The 19,972-nt window shown below is 33.4% G+C and overlaps 1 protein-coding gene across 1 annotated transcript in view; it reads right to left on the reverse strand.

Moving 5' to 3' along the window:
- Nucleotides 1–19,024, reverse strand: part of LOC140040840 (nuclear receptor subfamily 1 group D member 1-like) — a 128,533-nt gene extending 109,509 nt beyond the window's left edge. The window contains exons 1-2 of the mRNA XM_072087081.1: nt 18,884–19,024; nt 3,841–4,068 (exon numbers count right to left, since the gene is read on the reverse strand). Coding sequence (XP_071943182.1) covers nt 3,841–4,012 — 172 coding nt within the window. The 5' untranslated portion in view covers nt 4,013–4,068; nt 18,884–19,024. The remainder of the gene's footprint in view (nt 1–3,840; nt 4,069–18,883) is intronic.
- Nucleotides 19,025–19,972: the final 948 nt, after the last annotated feature.

Genomic DNA, 19,972 nt, shown 5'->3' on the forward strand with positions numbered 1-19,972 from the left:
TTTCTTTGTCTTTCTTTCAAATTGTGACATATATGTCGGAACATCTTAATTCTAACAATGTTAAAACTATGCATAAAACTTAGAGGGCAAAATAAATGCTGGTATTATTCACATACTGATATTTTATTATACGGTAGTTCAAAGAAAACGATAAATATTTGTTTTATACAATAAATCTATTAATAAAATGTTGTACAATTGCCGCCAGCATAAAGAGACACAAAGGTTCATAATTTTGAATGTACAGGATACTATTAAATATCATTTTAATGCTTCCACTCAATGATTACAAATTATTTAAGTATTTTTCGTCAACATTTCCATTCACATGGCTAACGAATGATTTCACTTGGAGGGGCTTTAAAGTTTTTTTTGGTTTTTTTTCATACCCATCCAACAGCAAGTAACTTGCCAATTACAGGATGGATAATCTATTTAATAGTTTATCATGCTTATAAACTAAGTCTCATTTAAGGCTTAGGGAGTGGTGTTGAAAGAGTTACAAGTTACAACAATGGCACTACTGTAGGTGATTTGTTTGTGAGCACTTAGTCAGGATTGAACCCTGGACCTTAGGATTGGAAGGCAAGCATGTTAACCACCAAGCTACAGCTCCACTATTTTTTTTTCAGGTAATCCTGACATAAAAAGACAAATAAATATAACGATATTCAATACAATTCAAACATACATACAATTCAATTCAAAACAATTTTGAATTCTCAGCAAATAATCATGTTAAAGATTTATTTGCTGTGTATTTTCAATTGAAATTTTCACCAAAAAAATAAATAAATTCTAAATTCATTTTCTGCAAAGAGATTATTGTTTTGTATTACTGATTTGTTTAATCAAAAACACAAAAATATAAATTTAAATAAATTTGCAAGAAAAGATCTAACTAGGAATTAGGTAAATTTATTCTTTTTTAAATGAAAATAACAAAAACAGTATATTAATCAATAGTAGATTATAATTTGTACTCATCATGAATTTAATAGTAGAGGGGATAGTACTTGGAAGAGTGACCTTTAGGGCACTTTCATAGAGGGCAGTAGAATCTATCTGGACATGTGAAATGGACAGTGAGTGGACATTGGTGGTTCCAAACAGATCATATAACCTCAAGGGAATAAATACTTAAAATATATTAGCTTGCTAGCATAGGGGGGAAATTGGCTAGTAAAAGTGATCATGATATTATACTGAGGGACAGCTGGCTTTTTTAAAATGGACAATAGCAATCTGACCTCAGGAAAATAACAGCCATATAGTATAGAAATATTACACAAAGGGCCTACCAAAATCAGAATATTACATATCTTTTGGTCAGAATAGAAATACCACAATGATAAGTATAAACCACAACAAACAATAAAATCCATCAGACTTCAAAAGGAATGAATGAATGAATGTTTTTCCAGACTGAATAGTAGTGCTTAGTAAACAATAAGCAACAAACTGTTTTCTAAAACTTTGCAAATTGTATAAGAAATACCAGAGAGAAGTGTAATATACTTCTAAAAAAGATCTTGTATAATGTTAAGAATTTTGTAAAACAAATCAAATTAGTGAATAAAATCAAATTGGTGAACACATTTGAACATGTTTGATCTACATTTATTGTCTGAATGTCTTGGGTTTGGGCAAGCTGAATGCCTTAGGTTTGGGCAAGCTGAATGCCTTAGGTTTGGGCAAGCTGAATGCCTTAGGTTTGGGCAAGCTGAATGCCTTAGGTTTGACCAAGCTGAATGCCTTAGGTTTGAGCAAGCTGAATGCCTTAGGTTTGAGCAAGCTGAATGCCATAGATTCGGGTAAGCTGAATGCCTTACATGTAGGTTTGGGAAACCTCAAACGCAGCTTACAATGTTGATTCTGTGTGATGACAGAGTGTATCGTAGGGGTAATAACCACCATAACAAAATGTGAATAATGTTACAAATTGTAAAATGAAAAAGAACTTCTAGACAATTATAGTTTATAAATAGAATGAGATGAAATTTTAAATTCACAATTACCCTGGATGAAAATTATCATTCTCTTATGAAGTTCTATACTATAGCGTCTAATAAATTGAAAGGGTGTGATTTTTGTCTGGTTAAAATGGGTGAACGTTTAATGTTTCTTTAAGAAGCATGATATGGGCTTTTTGGCACTATTGTATTGATTGAATAGTTAATTAATTGATTGAGTGATCTCAAAATGCTTTAAGCAAAATGAATTTGAAAAGGATGTTAAATAACCATAAGAATATAAAATAATTGCAGTGCCTTAACCACGGCACACAGTGGTGCGGTGATGGTAAGAAATTGGTCAAAAGTTACATGTTGTTGAGTTGTGTAGGGCAACTGGACTTTTAAATTATCTTTCTGGTGATCTGATGATATCTTTGTGAAAAACTAACTTGTTTGTGCTGGCTACAGGATTGTCAACGGCCTCTGTGAAAAAGTGGTCAGGTTGAAAATTTACCAACCGTACTGGTAGCTACAGACCTGAATTGACTGGTACAGTATCATTTGAATGTATAAAGAGATATGATGAAATGTATTATACAAAATGAATTAATATCATCTATTACTGAATATTTACAAGGTGCGTAATAGATTGCCCAAGACACCTGAATTTGAAAACATCTTTTACAAAAGCATTATACATAGTTTTTGCTTGTAGGCTTGTCTTTTGTTTCAAACCATGCACAACAAAAATGGGCATTGACGGAGTTCCCATCCAGGAAACAGTTCATACGTTACGCATAAAGTAAAAACACCGCCAGAGGATGACAGATGAGACTAGGCATGCTGGGATACAAATAGAAGTGTCATAACTGGATAGAAAAAAAATATAATATTACATCATGTTTTCAAGGAAAATTACCAAAAATCATCTCTCCCTCTTCAAATGATGAAAGCATTATTTTGCTATTTTTATTTTCTCTTTTTTCTTCTTTTAAACTATAATTATGATGTTTTTTGTGAAACTAATTTTATGGTTTTATTTGGCCTAAAAGTCTAAATATCAAGAATTTTGTGATGATGATAGAATGATAGCTAACAAAAAGACCTTCAACCCAGCTTACCTCAAACACAGCACCTACCCAAGAAAACATTAACTTTTTTTATTCCTCAAATATATATATATTGTTTCCGTCTGACCTTTTTAATAAAGTTATTAAACTATATTACAATATCACACAAGAAGACCAATACAAAGAACTGATCCAATCATTAAAAATGAACTAGTGGTTTAAATATTAATTTGATACATTTCTTGGAAAGGTTAAATAAAGGACATAAAATATTAAAGGAGAATTAACATGGTTGATAACCTGTGCAGAAAAGATGATGGTTATTAAATGATTATTGTAATCAAAGTCCAAATAGCTTGTAAGTTGTAGAGTGCATGGGATCTAAAGCTGACCAAGTAAAGCTTATATGTTAAGAATTTAGTGAATAAACTCATAATGGCTACACATTTCACTGTGCTGTAGCCACAAAAATTAAGGTGGTGGTTCAGTTTTCACAACAAGAGGGAACAATCTCCTGTGTGGGCCATGGGGTTGTCAAAGGCCTCTGGCGAAAAGTGGTCAGATTGAAACCTTACCAACTGTACTGATGGCTATGAGCCTTGCATTTGAAGTTTTGTCTACTGTACAATGATTGGATTAACAGACAGACTGACTGTTGCCATCTACTAAAATGTGAGAATAAAAGAATATTGATACTATTTAGATACTATTAAACTCTTGTCTTCACCAAAATAATATTAAACCAAGGAAGGCTCCATAAATTTTTCAAAATTCACTATTGACACAACAGATGTGTACAGAAAAAAGAATCTTACCTTTATATCTTGGCTTTGCATTTTTATTGGCAGATAACCCGCTGTTCTTACAGTCTGTTGGACTGCGCGTCGTACTGTTGATAGCGTAGTGCGCATTCGGAGAAGTTGCGCGGTGAATTGGATCAGAATCGTAGCTTTGATCGCAGCAGTCAGCCATTGTTCTATGAATCATTTTTGTAAATTTTTTTTATCAGCTGCTTAATAGAAAACTCCAGCAATTATACCTTCCTGTAGAGAGAGAGAGAACAAATTGTATGTTACCAAATTATAAATGTTGCTGTCCTATAACAACACCAGCAAAACACCAGAGTTTACTCATAGTGTCAACACTGGTGTATTGTTTCTGCTAGTTCATTCACAATGTTAATGTGAAACAGGTATTGGGAGTCTTTCTAGTATGTGATTTACTGTGCTGTAGACAACTGTGATTTACAGTTTGTACTCTTGGTTTGGACCAGGCTGGTCATTTTATTCTCTAAGAATTGGTAAAAGAAAAATATATGTTGTCACCCTAGATCAGGTACTATTTCCTCAACTTCTGAATGTAGTTTGAAACCTTTCTAGTACAAACCAGTCAATTTGTATAATGTATATTTACATAAACAGATACATAAAGAAACATGTACAAACATAAAAACACAGCTTAAGATGTATAAAATATGGGACACCATTATGCATTATACATTTTTAATAATTTAAAAATGTTCCCATACCTTTGGTCACTTTGATATGTGTGTAAATACGCGATGTAGGAAACTGTATCAAACAAATGTAAAAACTCTATTTATAGAAGTCACTATCTTTAAAATATATATTGACTTAAATACCTTTTACAAATTGAGATTTGACTGTTACATGTCCTCAATATAATAGCCATTATACAGGGTAGAGTATTATGCAGGAAATAATGTAACATAGAATATGATTGATGATTTAAAAACTTAGCCAAAATGTAATTTCAAGTTTAGTTCTAATGATACATAGTTTACGATGTCCAAAAAAGAGAATGTAAAGCATATACATTTAATTTATATATATAGATTCAAGGTTACAGGAAACGCAGTAGAGAGATGACAAAGGCATAAAAACCAGTTCAACCAAGCTAAATAAAGCAAACTACGAGGCCTAGAAAGAAGGCAGATGTAACAAACACATGCAAGCATATTCTAATAGCCAAGCATTGTGAATCTTTATGATCACTTCATCATTTTATTCTGAAATAATTACAAAAGTCTTCAATTAATGTTAGCTGTTCAATTGGGGCAGGGTCATGTTTTTGTTGGTGAATGATGATACAGAAATCATTAATCATTGTTTTTTCCCTTTTACAATGATAAGGAATATACAGAAGACAAGGTTAATACATTGTTCTTGAATACAGTAAAATATTTCAACACCGAAAGATACATTACATTACTCAATACATCTTACAAGAATGACCTATAACTCATTCTATGCATCGGATACAAAGGCCTACTTTAAAAATCCAATTATCATTACAGATTTTGAATGGCCATAAAAAACAATACTATAGTAATTGTACAAAAACCACTAGTAATGACATAGCTTATTTCCAGTATATTCATTAATGTTATATTGTCACGTATAGTCGGTAATACATTTAAGAATGTTGTAAATGAATTTCTTTTCTAGTTTGCTGTACAAAGGCTACTTTTAGAATTTTAGGGATTTAACAAGGGTGTTTGCAGCGATGTTGTACAATGAAAGGGTAGCTCCATGTTTAACATTCTTATTGTTATTATAAATTTAAATATATTCTATTGTAATAACATTAAAAAAAACCTCACTTATTTTTTACAGTTGGAGCAGTAAGTAAGTTCCATTTTTCAGACGTTTTCATAACATGTGATAACAAATTTTACTTTCTTTTGATTTAAATTCGGATTTTCTTACTTCAGAAAAAGGTCTTAAATTTACAGTCAATAATTTCCTATCTGTTAACACTACAAAAATGTCCTGTATCATCACCTTGTAATTGCATGTTTATAAATTTTAAAGACTGAGCGACCATTTAAAGACACCTTCCCTACAATTTGTGACGTTTTGTAAAAATAATATACATTACTTTAAAAACATTACACCAGGTCATTCCTTGTCTTAAATACGTTTAAGTACGTTTTATGGTAAATTATGATAAAAAGTGAGAAACAATGCACTACCTAAGTAGCTAGCGGCGAATGACCTCTCGTGGACGGTCTTTAGACCTAGCCTAGCTAGGCTTAGTTTTGTAGGCCTAGCTGGTAGACATCGGTAACGTACAAACATCGTACGCTAGCTATATACCTAGCCTGACGTTGTATAGTTGCTGCATTAATTGTGTTTCTATTTTTGCCAGACTCCGTTGATACAAATTGGGGTAAAAACTAGGAGTCTTCTATTTGTTTTGGCCTCACAATCGATCGAAAAGTGGGTGAATTACAGAAGAAAAACAAAATATCAACCTGCGCGCAATGCATTTTGGGATTTATAGCGGGCCGCTATAATTATTAGAATCGACTTATTTTTCACATTCTCAACCATTTAAAGACAAAAAATTATCGCAATAGGACCATATAGTATTATTTTTTCATTAAATATAGTTTGTGATCTTAAATTAGATCTAAAAAACGTAGGGAAGGTATTTAAAAAAAAAAAATGAAGATACCAATTATAGCCTTTTCCTCTACCCATCTTATATTTACCTACATTCCAACTACTGTCTGCTTTGTGTAGGTTCATAGAGTTTGTTGAATGGGGAAACAAGCCCAATGACTGATGACATACAGAGAGAGGAGAGAGGTTATCTATAAAATTACATGAATTTGGCAGAGGATCTGAATCCAAAAGCTAAAGAATGCAATATGGTATGGGATGGGGGAGCAAGGAAGTAAAGGTGTTTCCATCACTGAAATCTAACCTCCAATTACTTTACTGAACACATCACTGTATTATATACAAATGAGGCATGGCATCACAATACAGGCACAGAGTTACAACCCCGACTTGAGATATTACCTTGAAGTTTGCAATGTGAACAAATTGCCTAACATAACATATCCATTTTTAGATTTTAACAAATAATGATGCCAGAAACACTTATCTTTAACATAGTGTATCAAACTCCTGTTTATGAAAAAATATGTATCTACTGTATATCTATTTTGCAATTTTTAAAGTCGTTTCTATTGAAAATCCATTAGGAAATAATACAGTTGTTCGCTCAATAATTTACATACTTTATAACGATATTGTTAAAAAAACTGCTAACCCGAATCACATCATGTTTGGTACCTATCTGTACAAAAATATATCAGAAACCATATTTGTTAACAACCTAAAGGGTTTTTTTTCTAAATATAAAGCCAATGGAAATTGGTTTTATTAACATTTCTACAGAGGTCGTGTTCGTACGGTGATTAAAATAAGCGCTTAATTTCACCCATGCCTCGGGTTATAAATTGAGCGTTGTTCGTACTTGAAATATTTAACCGCTTAAATGCTTAATCGACGAATCACAAACCGGAAATTACGTTTTAAGGTCAGTTGTCTTTACAACCTACGACCCCATTTTCGCACGCTAGTTACGTGTGGTATATTTTTTACTCGCGATCTTTCTTTGCAATAACAATTACTTGCTACCTTTTACACTGCTTATCCTTGCAACAAACCTATGCCTCTTAACGCCGATAATCCTGCCGAAATATGCCTTCTCCTGACGACCATTATTTTACTCATTTTGAGCCCAATGTTACACGACGGAAACACCACCGACCAGCTAGGCCTACACCAACAAGGATAGCACTAGCTGACGATCGCTCTCGAAGCGTGTATGGAAAAGCTTCGTAGGAGAAATGACGGGCCTAGGCAGCGAACGTTTGTCAAAATTTGACACATTGAGATTTATTATCCTCGAAGGCAGAGTATAATTGGATTATCGCTGAAATAACCTGCAAATTTGGTGAACATTTTGCCTCGAATTTTTTGTAGCCTGAGGCAAAAGTTAATTGGATCACGCGAACGGAAATCTGGAATAAGCTGGTATTTTCAACCCCTACGAACAGGCCCTAAGAGTTTGTGAAAGACAATGCTAGTACCGGTATATGTTTTCAAACACAAATCAGCCAACCCCTATTCAGTGGACACCCCTTAATAAAGGACACTCTTTTGGTCTGCAAATGGTGTCCCTGTAATAGGGGTTCTATTGTAATGAAGGTTTATTAATTTAATACTCAGGTAAACTCTATGAGTTACAGATTACAGATGAATGGCTCTATATCCTAGAAAAAACCTATAATTAGACAACCTATCCATTTATTCTGGTCAGTTGTCACTACTACAAGGTGACAGGTAGTGATTGAAACATTTGTGTATTGCAGATGATGTTTCTAGACTAAGTGAGAAAATATTAGCTAGGTGAATGTCTAAGAAAATTAAACCATTAATAGAAATATTAGAGGGGAACATAATGTAATTCCGTGAGATTTTAAAGCTCAAGTTGAGTTCTTAATAGTTTTGGAATCCTCCCCCAGTTTCAATGAATTCTACTAGTCCTAAGGATTCCAAAACTGCCAAGAACTCAACTTGAGCATTAAAATCTCATGGAATTGATATTTGGAACATAGGTTCGCCACTATATGTAATGTTAACTAATTCCGTCATTATTTCTGGTTGCTCTATTTTAATTTCAGAAAAAAATGCAAATGTTCAATTTAAACAAGCTCACAATTTAGTAGAATATTATTTTTAAGGCCAAAAAAAAAAAATTATTGTGTTGGCCACGCCCGACCAACCTTAAACTGACGAAAATAAAGGTCGGTTTTTTTTTGGTTTTTTTTAGCCAAAAACGGCAATTGTGAAACCAAATGGTGAAAAAATATTGTCTTATTCGCCAAATTGGCGAATATATTTCACCTCCGCCGGACGTTTAAAAAAAAGAAGCGTGCAACCAACCGTGAATCGATCACCTGATAACCAGAATACGCGATTATCAATTTTGGGAGGATCCAAGTTTTAACTAAATAAATGTTTTGATTACACAGTGGTTGAGACACGTTTTTAATAGTTATCAAATTTTTAAACCCCCTCATAAATAATGGACTCTACCAATGTTGATCTGCAAAGAACAACAGATCGTACATCGCATGAGGTTGTTGAGGCGGTGTTTTTTGGTTTTACTATACAGTACTACGATCCAATTACAAACTTGTTAAATGATTTAAAAGGCATGGATTCGCCCATGGAGTAAAGTTACTCCATGATTCGCCAAGCAAGTAGGCCTATACGTTTAATAAAAATTTACCCAAGATTGTCGTAAGCTCTTTTGTTCAAACTTGTTATTTATTTAGCAGTAATCCACCCGTTCCGGCATGCATGCTAGGCCTCTAGCCGGGCCAGCCTAGGCCTACTCCTCGCTTGATCGATCGATGACGCTGGTAGGGAATTTCCCCGCGATAAGAAATCGGCGAAATATACTCATAAACGACCTACATTTTAATGTTATATCTTTAATGCCTGGCCAGTGTAATTACGTATGGATAAAACAATATAAAACTCAATATTTTTCATCTGAAATAATATGTTAACTCGCGTAATGTAACATATAACACGTAGGCCTAAATAGTTTATTTCGGTATTGATTGTTTTTGGGTTTATGGTAGCCAGGCCATGAAGGACATAGACATAGCAGCCCTAGGCCTATGCCTCAAAAAGCTATAGGCATACGTTTATTTAATAAACCTTTTTTCAACTTTTGTTGAAACAATAATTTTATCTAGTGTTAGTCTAGGGTGCTATGAAAAGTGTTTTTAAAGTCTTTTTGTATCATTTGTGTAAATTGTTTATTTTTTTGCCGGCACACATTAAATTCAAAAAATAATATAATTGGTATTATACTGTTTTAAATATTAAACAAACTGACTATACTCTTCAAAACAGATCATCCCAAAACTATCGAGTTAAACAAAGTCAAAGGGGGTACGTTTATATCCATGGAGTTATGCTTTCATATCCCAAGCAATGTCATATTATAATTAACGTCGTAACAGCAAAGTGTTCAGACTCGCTGAACCTAAGATTTTGTTAGAAACTGAAGTGTCGCTGAACATCTGGTATGCAGGAGTAAATTTGATTGGTTGCAGGTCAAAATCATTGATGCATCACTTTCATAACGTAAAAGTCGTTTACTAATCTTGTACCTTGAGTTGTCATAACGAACGAAAGATCAGTGTCATAAGAGGTGGCTTCCACTAATCTTTTCCTGGTTCAGACCTTTGGAGTTAAGTTGTAAGCCGTGTATGATACGAAAGCATACAGTAACTCTGTAGGTCTGAACAGGCTCTAAAAACAAATGGAAAATCTAAAAACTACAGTTGGTCTAGCTCAAAAATATCCAAAATTTTGAATAATTTTTTTTTAAATGAATACATTTAGTTATTCAATTCAATTAAACTTTGATTTCAGACAATTGTCCATTCCATATGGTATAATACATTACACAAAAAAAAGATGAAGGAGAGAGGAAATATGAAAGTACTTATTGTTTCACAACTAAACCGACTCTTTAACATTTTCAGCGAACTAGCTTTTTACAGTAGATGTATATTTAATAAGTATAGCACACCCAACTACACATTTACTTCTAATATACACCATATGCAAGTCAAATTCTTGGGTGCAGTGATCTTTTAAACCGATTTCATTATTTTATAGACCAAAGATTTAGGCTCTCACTTTTAAAGATGTACCAAATTCCAAAGATCCCCTTCCTCCTCTTCCACACTATTTCAACATTTTGTATCTCTCCTTGTGATGCATATGAATTATTTTTCAGGACAATACATTTTTAGCTGGCGTTTTCTACATTAGCTGTTGTAACATGCACACGCGTGCCTGATGAGAACACTAATCAATTCCACATAACCTAATAAGAACTGCCAATTGAAAATACCACAATGAATAATGAGTTGATAAAATAAAACAACAATATCTTATAGTCATTTTTTAACAAGGATATGGAAAAATAAGCAATACAATTAAAAGGTAAACAACATTTCCAGGTGATCCCTTGTTTGCGGTCATCATCATTGTTATGTTAAACTGGATTTAATATAATCTTAGATTTTAGAAGAAAGAATTAATCCAACTAAATCTCTGAAATATGATTCAACACAAAATTATTTTGTGTTGAATCATATTTCAGAGATTTAGAAAAAAAAAAGGTTTTTTTTTTTATTACAAAACCACTGATTACTTTTGAAAAAAAATACCTGTAAGTGTGAATATTTGTTAATGTGTAGATTAAAACACTTTTTTTATTTTAGCTAAAAATAATTATGATGCCAGACACCTGGCATAAAGGAATCCTTGCAAAAACCGTACTGACGCGGGTATAAGCCCATCCCCCTTGGACATGAAATCACGTCAAGTTTGGGGGGTGGGCTTATACCCGAGGATCCAAAAATGCAGATCGTCAAAAACAGCACATGTACACTGTGTATTCCACCATGCGAGCGAGCCCCCCTCCTCACGTGTACGACGTTGCCTCTAAATACACGAGGTGTAGAGTGTCGAAAAATTAAGCTTATAGTTCGTGTGATTTATCGTAGAATATCTTATACTCATATGGCCTAGCGTATATTAGCCTAGCTTGGTTATGATCAAAGGTAGTGTATTCGGTGTATGGACGTCGCCAAATACAAAATAATGTATTACGACACACACTGTAGATCTTCGAAGTAATGGGTGGGCTTATATCCGAGTGCCTCATTTTTCATGAAAATTAGTCAAAAGTCGGGGGTGGGCTTATACCCAAGTATGGGCTTATACCCGCGTCAGTACGGTAGTTTAAATTGCATGCATGTGTAATTTTTCTATTGCCCTTCACTTGTTTTAATTTATTTACAGTATATTTTGGCTTTTATTTTTTTAAACAAAGAGTACATTACTTCTTTTTTTAATACCAACCTTGCTTTTCAATTTTGTTACATGATATAGGGCAGCCTAACATTCTTAATATATGGCCAGAATGATCCAAAACCAAAATAAATTTGAAATTCATTTATATACCAACCCACCCTATGTAGTAAAATACGGTATAATAGGCTACGTCATTCTTATCTGATGTCTGAAAATCGCTTTCTGTTTTACAAGTCTGTATTTTCCAGACAAAAATCAAAACGTCGACTTTGTAACTTAGGGCATGTTCAAAACTACAGAGTTATGCTTTCGTATCGTACATGGTGTACACGTCTATTATGATACAAAAGTCATGCATTAACAATTTTGACCATTAACCAATCAAATTTACTCCTGCATACCAGATGTTCGCCCAAATCGGTGACACACAGTTTGAAACGAAAGTGTTAGTTAAGCATATCTGAACACTTTTGGGTTACGACGGATAGCATAACTCCATGGATATGAACATACCCTAACATAAAATGGTTCAGATCCATGGAGTTATGCTTTCGTATCGCAAGCAATGTCATATTATAATTAGCAACGTAACAGCAAAGTGTTCAGATTTTCTTATGTAACGCTTTCGTTTCAAACTGAATTGTCACCGATTTGGGTAAACATCTAGTATGCAGGAATAAATTTGATTGGTAACAGGTCAAAATCGTTGATGCATGACTTTCGTATCGTAAACGGCTCCGTTCATTAATCATGTACTGTACCTTGTACTGTCGTAACGAATGAAAAATCATTTGAGGTGGCTTCCACTAATCTTTTCCTGGTTAAGACCTATGGAGTTGTACGCCGTGTACAATACGAAAGCATAACTCCATAGGTCTAAACAGGCCCTTACTAAATGAAGTTATAGGCTTGAGATAAATTAACTACCACCAGTAATTACAATGATTCTACAATCACTTCGCTCTATTTAAAAAGGACATTCCATAGAAAATTAACAAATAATAATAAATATAGTATTTTAAAAAGACCTCAAGACCAGAGAAAAATACAGTAGCTATAATTACAATAGCTCATTCTATGATTACTGTAAATAAACCAGCGTAGAAATTTAAATAAAACCTGCTACTGGTCATTAACCCTCAAATTAAAAACCAGATTGACAGCAATTTCTGTATACATAACTGTTTATTAAACAATGGCCTATATAAACAAAGACTTAAAATTAATTTCATCAACTTTGTTCAGTGTTTCTATAGTCAGTATACTGTTTGATTACCTATCTGTTGCAGACCCAATGTACACAACTTATGCAAATAGATTAACAGTCTCTAGCCTATCAGTCATTGGCTTATATTTTCATTCAGTTGTCTGCTGAAACTTCAAATAACCAGATTATATTGAATTATAAATTATAATAAATAGATGAATTTAAGCGAAACGTCCGTAATTTCTGCGAAAATTTGGTCAAACTATGGATGTATGATAAATACCGGTACTACAAATATATATACAAACTATGCAAAATTATGACTTGGCCTTAAAAATCCATGGTAAAACACAATTTATAGACAAATCAACAATCCAAATAAAGGCCAATTTATACAGATGAGCGGTAAGCAGAAAAAAACCATATATAGTTTGTCCCAAATAGAATCTGTATCTTACCCTGAGTGGAAACCTCCCATCCGCTCCACACTATGTGTAAATGGTCATAAGGAATAATATAGATTATTCAACTCATGTTGATTAATTCATCTGAATGATCAGGAAAAAAATGATGAAACTAAGCCAGGACTATTTTAAAGCACCTTTGGCTGGTCCCAACATTGACCAATGCCTAATGGGACCCCAGCTCCATATACAGCACCCGATGATCCAAGACGGTCTCCTATCCAAGCTCTAACCCGGGCCCATCGTTATTAACTTCGGTGATCTGACGAGAATTGTTTCAACGTGGTAAGGCCGTATATAAAAAAATAAAATAAGGTATGTAATAATTATAAAAAACTTAATATTGCAAAACTAGTATGTTCAAATTGCAGCCAATTTGTAAATTGCTTTGTGTAAAGTCTGATTAAATAAGGTAATGGAGCAGCCAATGGATTAAAAATGTAATATCAAAAATGTTGTACATTTTTATGGCATGTAATAAAACTGCATTAGGGTATAATTCAAAATGACATGAATAATTACCAATGAAATCAACTGTTAAAAATATGCTTATAATCTAATTTACTGAAACCGGATGATGGAGAAATTAGTGAATAATTAAAGTAATTTGGTAAAAGTATTAAATTTTGATAATTAACATAGGTATTATAGATAAGAAGAAGAAGAATCATGTCAAAATTAGTTTACTGCAGTTGCTGAAGTTGTTGAATATTATGTTTGTTAATAGCAATCCATTTTGGGATAATCATACATACTGTTTACTGCTGTGACTGACTGAAAATGTCCACATTAGTAGGTACAACTTAAAATAGTATGCAGTGAGCAACAGTTTTATTTTGACATGACCCATAAAAATATATTGAGAATTCCATATAAAATTCAAAATTAAATTAATATAATAGGCCTAGCATTAATGCTTAACTTTTAATATTTTATCTGGCAATACATACTGTTTTCACAACAAAAGAATCTTAATTAATTGACCTGATAAATATATTTGTTATATGCTGTAATACATCTAGTTTGATTCATTAATATAATATGTAAATTTGATTGTAAATAACTAAGCCAAGACCTTGGCCTACATTCTACAATCACAACTTACTAATTATAAATAGATTTGGTATTCTTGAACAAGTCAAATTCAATATTAAACAATCCATTTTAAATGAACTCCATTTAGTTGGTTTTCACACACACACTAGACTACTATGCATGCATAGAAAATATAGTTCCAAAACATATCAGAGTTATAACTGACAAAAGTGCTATGTGACATCAGTTAACTTTGTTATACACCTCTGTGGCATTAACTCTTGTACCTCCGATATAAATCTAATAGGTATATTCGATAATTAATGTTAAACCATTATGCGAACGTAGGACTATAGAGTAATTACTTAATTGTAGGACAAAACAATTTTCCAATAGAAAAGAGTGTGTTAAACATACAATATATGAAATCCCTATCTGATTGACAGGATGCCATTTTAAAGAACATAAGGTGCTGGGTATTCTAGGCTATCACTTACATAACATATTTATAGAGGGTGCTATTTATAGCTTGAAGTTATACAACTAATAAATGCATTTAACAATTGTCAACGTACTGGAAACCTTTAAAAAAAAACAAAGCCGTGCACATTATTCTTAAAAATATTATATTCTTTATTTAACAGTGTGTGGCATGATTTTGAATGATCAAAAGTCAGGAATTTTTAAGGATATTTTTTCACAAAAGGGGAGAAAATTTAATATCAGCTAGGTTCTGAAAGACCTATTTAATAGTATAACCACACTTCAGCTGCTGGAGAAGAAGGGGTTTGTTCAATCCCTCCTGGTTGCGGGCTTGTATAGCAACATAAATCATTGCATGATTGAAAACATGGATGAAAATATAGGTAAACCGAAGAGAAAAATACATTACGAAAAGAAGGTTAACATATACATAAATTTCACACTCCTGCCGGATAATGGAGTAGTCATGCAACAGCGCCCTCAAGAGATGCACCCACCTAGCATCGTCATCATTTCTTTTCGCAATGTTGTTGTGTGTTTTAACTTTGAAACAAATAAATGTTCTTAAAGTAAAAAATACAGTTACTGTAGTCAAAGTAACTGTATATTATTGACAAGATCCCTGTTATATTATGCAACAGTTCTTCAAAATGTCAATGGCCGAAACTGATGTTATCTCCACCCCTATCAGCAGACTTTGGTAATTTAAACGCTAGATTCGGTTGATAACCGAAAAGAAAAATTCCTGAACTTTGACCTGAAATACTATACCTTCATATTACTGACCAAACACAGACAATGTAAACTGAACAACTAGCTGATAAACAATACAACAATGATAACTTTTGTTATAAGCCTTAAAAAATTCTGGAGTCTGGAACATGTTAGATAAAGATCATATTTCAAATACAGTAGCTAAAAAAAAGTGTACTGTTTAGCATAAATGTTCAGTGTATTCTGAGATATATAAAAGTGCAAATCAAAAATATTATTAAAAATGAGTATTATGAGTAGTAAGATGTCATCAGGGTAAATCCTGACAAGAGCTTGTCAATTAGCTAAACACTATCCTATATCCTGCATTAATTTAAATAAAAAATAATAATCTTTCAATGTAATTAAACAATGCACAGTAATAACCCAGAAATGTTATCAATGTAAATACATGTAGTTTTTATTATTATTATTATTATTATTATAACAAAAACAATATTTTGGTCTTAATTTCCAGTAAATTGTAAAAAGGTATACTGGATTAACTTTGTTTGCATGATAATCAACACACATTAAAGCTCTGTATACACTACTTTATCAAACTTTATGTGACAAAAAATGTGATGTACCAATATATGGACATGATGATGTCATATCACTACCATATTTGGGCATATTGCTACCATATTTGGTCATATCGCTACCATATATGGGCACATCACAATTTTTTTGTCAAACTAGTTTGATAGTGTAGACAGAGCTTAATAGCCACCAAAGTAAATTTGATAAACCCGATAAGGTTGGATGGGTCATTGGATTGGTCATGTGAGATATCTTGAAAATGTGGTAAAAATAAAAGACTTGAAACATTAACCAAAGAGCACAGCCTATCCTGGATAGGCAAGCATGTTTGTCACATACCTAAAGTGACAATTATTATGTAACACATTTTTAATTGCTTTGAAGAGGGTATAAAATACACTGTATTATCTTTTTCTCAATTTTCAACATTTCCGTAGCAAAGGGGACATCTCATCCTATAATACCATTATGTCATTTAAAGAGGATCATAATAATGTACAGAATGCTTGCTCTGAAAATGCCTGTGTGGTCTTATGTGGATTCAGAGTTTTGTTAAAATATAGGAGTAGGAGACAAGGAAGAATAGGAGGAAGGAGAGGGGAAGAGATGACAAGAGTTTTATTGTAGAATAGGAGGAGGAAAGTAAATCCAGAGTTTTGTTGTAGAATAGGAGGAGGAGGAAAATAAATCCCGAGTTCTGCTGTAGAATAGGAGGGTAAAGTAAATTCAGAGCATTGTTGTAGAATAGGAGGAGGGGGAAAGCGAATCCAGAGTTTTGTTGTAGAAAAGGAGGGGGGGGGGGGGGAAAGGAAATCAAGAGTTTTGTTGTGGAATAAGATGAGTGGGAAAGGAAATCTAGAGTTTTGTTGTAGAATAGGAGGTGGGGAAAAGGAAATCCAGAGCTTTGTTGTAGAAAAGGTGGAGAGAAAAGGAAATCCAGAGTTTTGTTGTAGAAAAGGAGGAGGGGAAAGGAAATCCAGAGTTATGTTGTGGAATAGGAGGAGGGGGAAGGAAATCCAGAGCTTTGTTGTAGAATAGGTGGAGGGGGAAAGGAAATCCAGAGTTTTGTTGTAGAAAAGGAGGAGGGGAAAGGAAATCCAGAGTTATGTTGTAGAATAGGAGGAGGGGGAAGGAAATCCAGAGTTTTGTTGTGGAATAGGAGGAGGGGGAAGGAAATCCAGAGCTTTGTTGTGGAATAGGAGGAGGGGAAAGGAAATCCAGAGTTTTGTTGTAGAAAAGGAGGAGGGGAAAAGGAAATCCAGAGCTTTGTTGTAGAATGGGAGGAGAGAGAAAGGAAATCCAGAGTTTTGTTGTAGAAAAGGAGGAGGGGAAAGGAAATCCAGAGTTTTGTTGTGGAATAGGAGGAGGGAGAAGAAATCCAGAGCTTTGTTGTAGAATAGGAGGAGGTGGAAAGGAAATCCAGAGTTTTGTTGTGGAATAGGAGGAGGGAGAAGAAATCCAGAGCTTTGTTGTAGAATAGGAGGAGGGGGAAAGGAAATCCAGAGTTTTGTTGTAGAAAAGGAGGGGGGGGGGAGGAAGGAAATCTAGAGTTTTGTTGTGGAATAGGAGGAGGGGGAAGAAATCCAGAGCTTTGTTGTAGAATAGGAGGAGGGCAGGACATAGAGTTTTGTTGCAAAATAGGAGGAGGGAGATGAAGGCTATATAAAATGGAGATTTGGTTTCCACTGCATAACAATTATAAAGTGGGGAAAAAACATCTTATAAACCAGACGGAGCACTAGCAATACACATAATTACTATTAATAGATATGCACACACTGTATAATTCACAGGGTGGAGGTTTAGACACCATAAACTACCACCACCCCCTCTGTATCTGCCTCATGGAATTTTCTATATAATAAAGATGGCAAAAACATTTTAATGATATAGAGATCAGAGATGTGGGTGTCCTCGGAGTGTGAAACGTGCATGCCGTACTTCCACAATAAAAGTTCCTGTTAAAACGATTATAGATGAAAAAGATAAATACAGTTTAACCTAAGTCTGTAGATACAGACAGGTATAGCTTACTCTACTATCAGGACAAGTTGTAATATGGGAAGATGGTTCACCAAGAACACATGGGCCACAAGTCATTTTAGAATTCGGTTTTTTTTTTTCGAGGGGAGGACGTCAGACACCTGCATTTTAGCTGACCATCATTTACTGCACCAAGTATAACATCAGTTCTTTGACTAAGGTGTATAAGGTTTTACTTAAATTCATTACAGGCATTAGTCATGTCAATCTTGTAATGATAATAAAAATTATCATAGCTTTTTTTTTAATTTCTACCAGACATGATGATGACCTACCACCATGCCATGTATGTTACACTATCCTATCTATTGCAAGGCCAAGAATAACATATTAAACTTGAAATAATGAGAGAATATGCAAATTTTGCGTAGTCATACTTAACTATAAGTAAAGCAGGTGAATAAAAACAGACCATTACAAGAAATATCAGTTCTATTTAACCTACGTTAACCCGACATGCTGTTTATGTGCTGAGCCAAGCAGGCCATGTCTGGCAAATGAATGCGATGCGCTCAGCCGATGTATCATGCGGAAGACAGACAGCAGCAAACGGCAAACCTACAGATTTTAAGCATGAACTTAAAAACAAAACTTAGCTTACTTTATTACACACCTACAATGGTGCGGATTTGGAAAGCTGGTCTCTAAACACTCCACATATATCGACAAGATTTATGAAACCTCCATCACAATCTATAATCCGTTTATTCTGTCCACCTTATCGTCCGCATTATAATGTCATACTGTTGTGTGCAGCGCTAGCGCTGCCGACTACCGACCAAGTTTAGCGATCACTGTCTGACCTATCTCGACTTTATGGTCAAGGTCATAAAACTGGTGGATGGAACTAAACTCTGACACTCCGATTAGATGGCATCGGCTATTTGTTATATCACCCAACATTATAATAGAATCAATCGCGTCGTCAATGTATTATTTAAAAAAAAATGCCATTAATTTTATTTTCCGTATGGGTGAATAGCATAAAAACAAAGGGATATGAGCTTGCCAAAAAACATCTACCAGACAAATAAAAATTACTGTATTTTTCATTGGGTATTGGGTATTAGCCTACCATAGGTCTAATAATTAGTGTTGAATTAATAATTAAATATGTCGATCTTTATTTCATCTTCATCAATATTCTATAAACACAACATAATTACAGTAACATAACAATAATAAGTAATAGTAACAGTAATAAGAATGTTATCTATTTTTTATTTAGCTAATACAATTGAGTTTAGACCCGCCCTAAAAATTGTTTTCAAGTTTCTAATCAATTATTGATTGAAAGTTAATACTAATCAATTGATCAAGTCAATTAGACTGTTTTACTGAGGAGCGGACGGTTTCATTTCATTCATAAGTAATTACTGTAATTATTATAATCATTCATTTCTATAATCAACATAAAAAGTAACGTTTTTAGAAATGTTTATATATAAATGTACGGTATTTAATGTATGTTTAACAACGCGTTTCTGAAAGTTATATTAATCTACTCAAACTATACTTGTACTTTATTGATTTATTAAAGTTTACTGGAATCATTAAGTGTATCTGTTTATACATTGTCTATTAATTAAATTATTTTTCTTATTACAGTAAAAACAGAAACTTATTAGTAAAACACGTATAGTATCCATTAATTGAAAGGAGTCTTTTCCCTAATTTTTCCTTTCTTTAT

Source organism: Antedon mediterranea, chromosome 2 (assembly GCF_964355755.1).
Source record: "Antedon mediterranea chromosome 2, ecAntMedi1.1, whole genome shotgun sequence".
NCBI lineage: Eukaryota > Metazoa > Echinodermata > Crinoidea > Comatulida > Antedonidae > Antedon > Antedon mediterranea.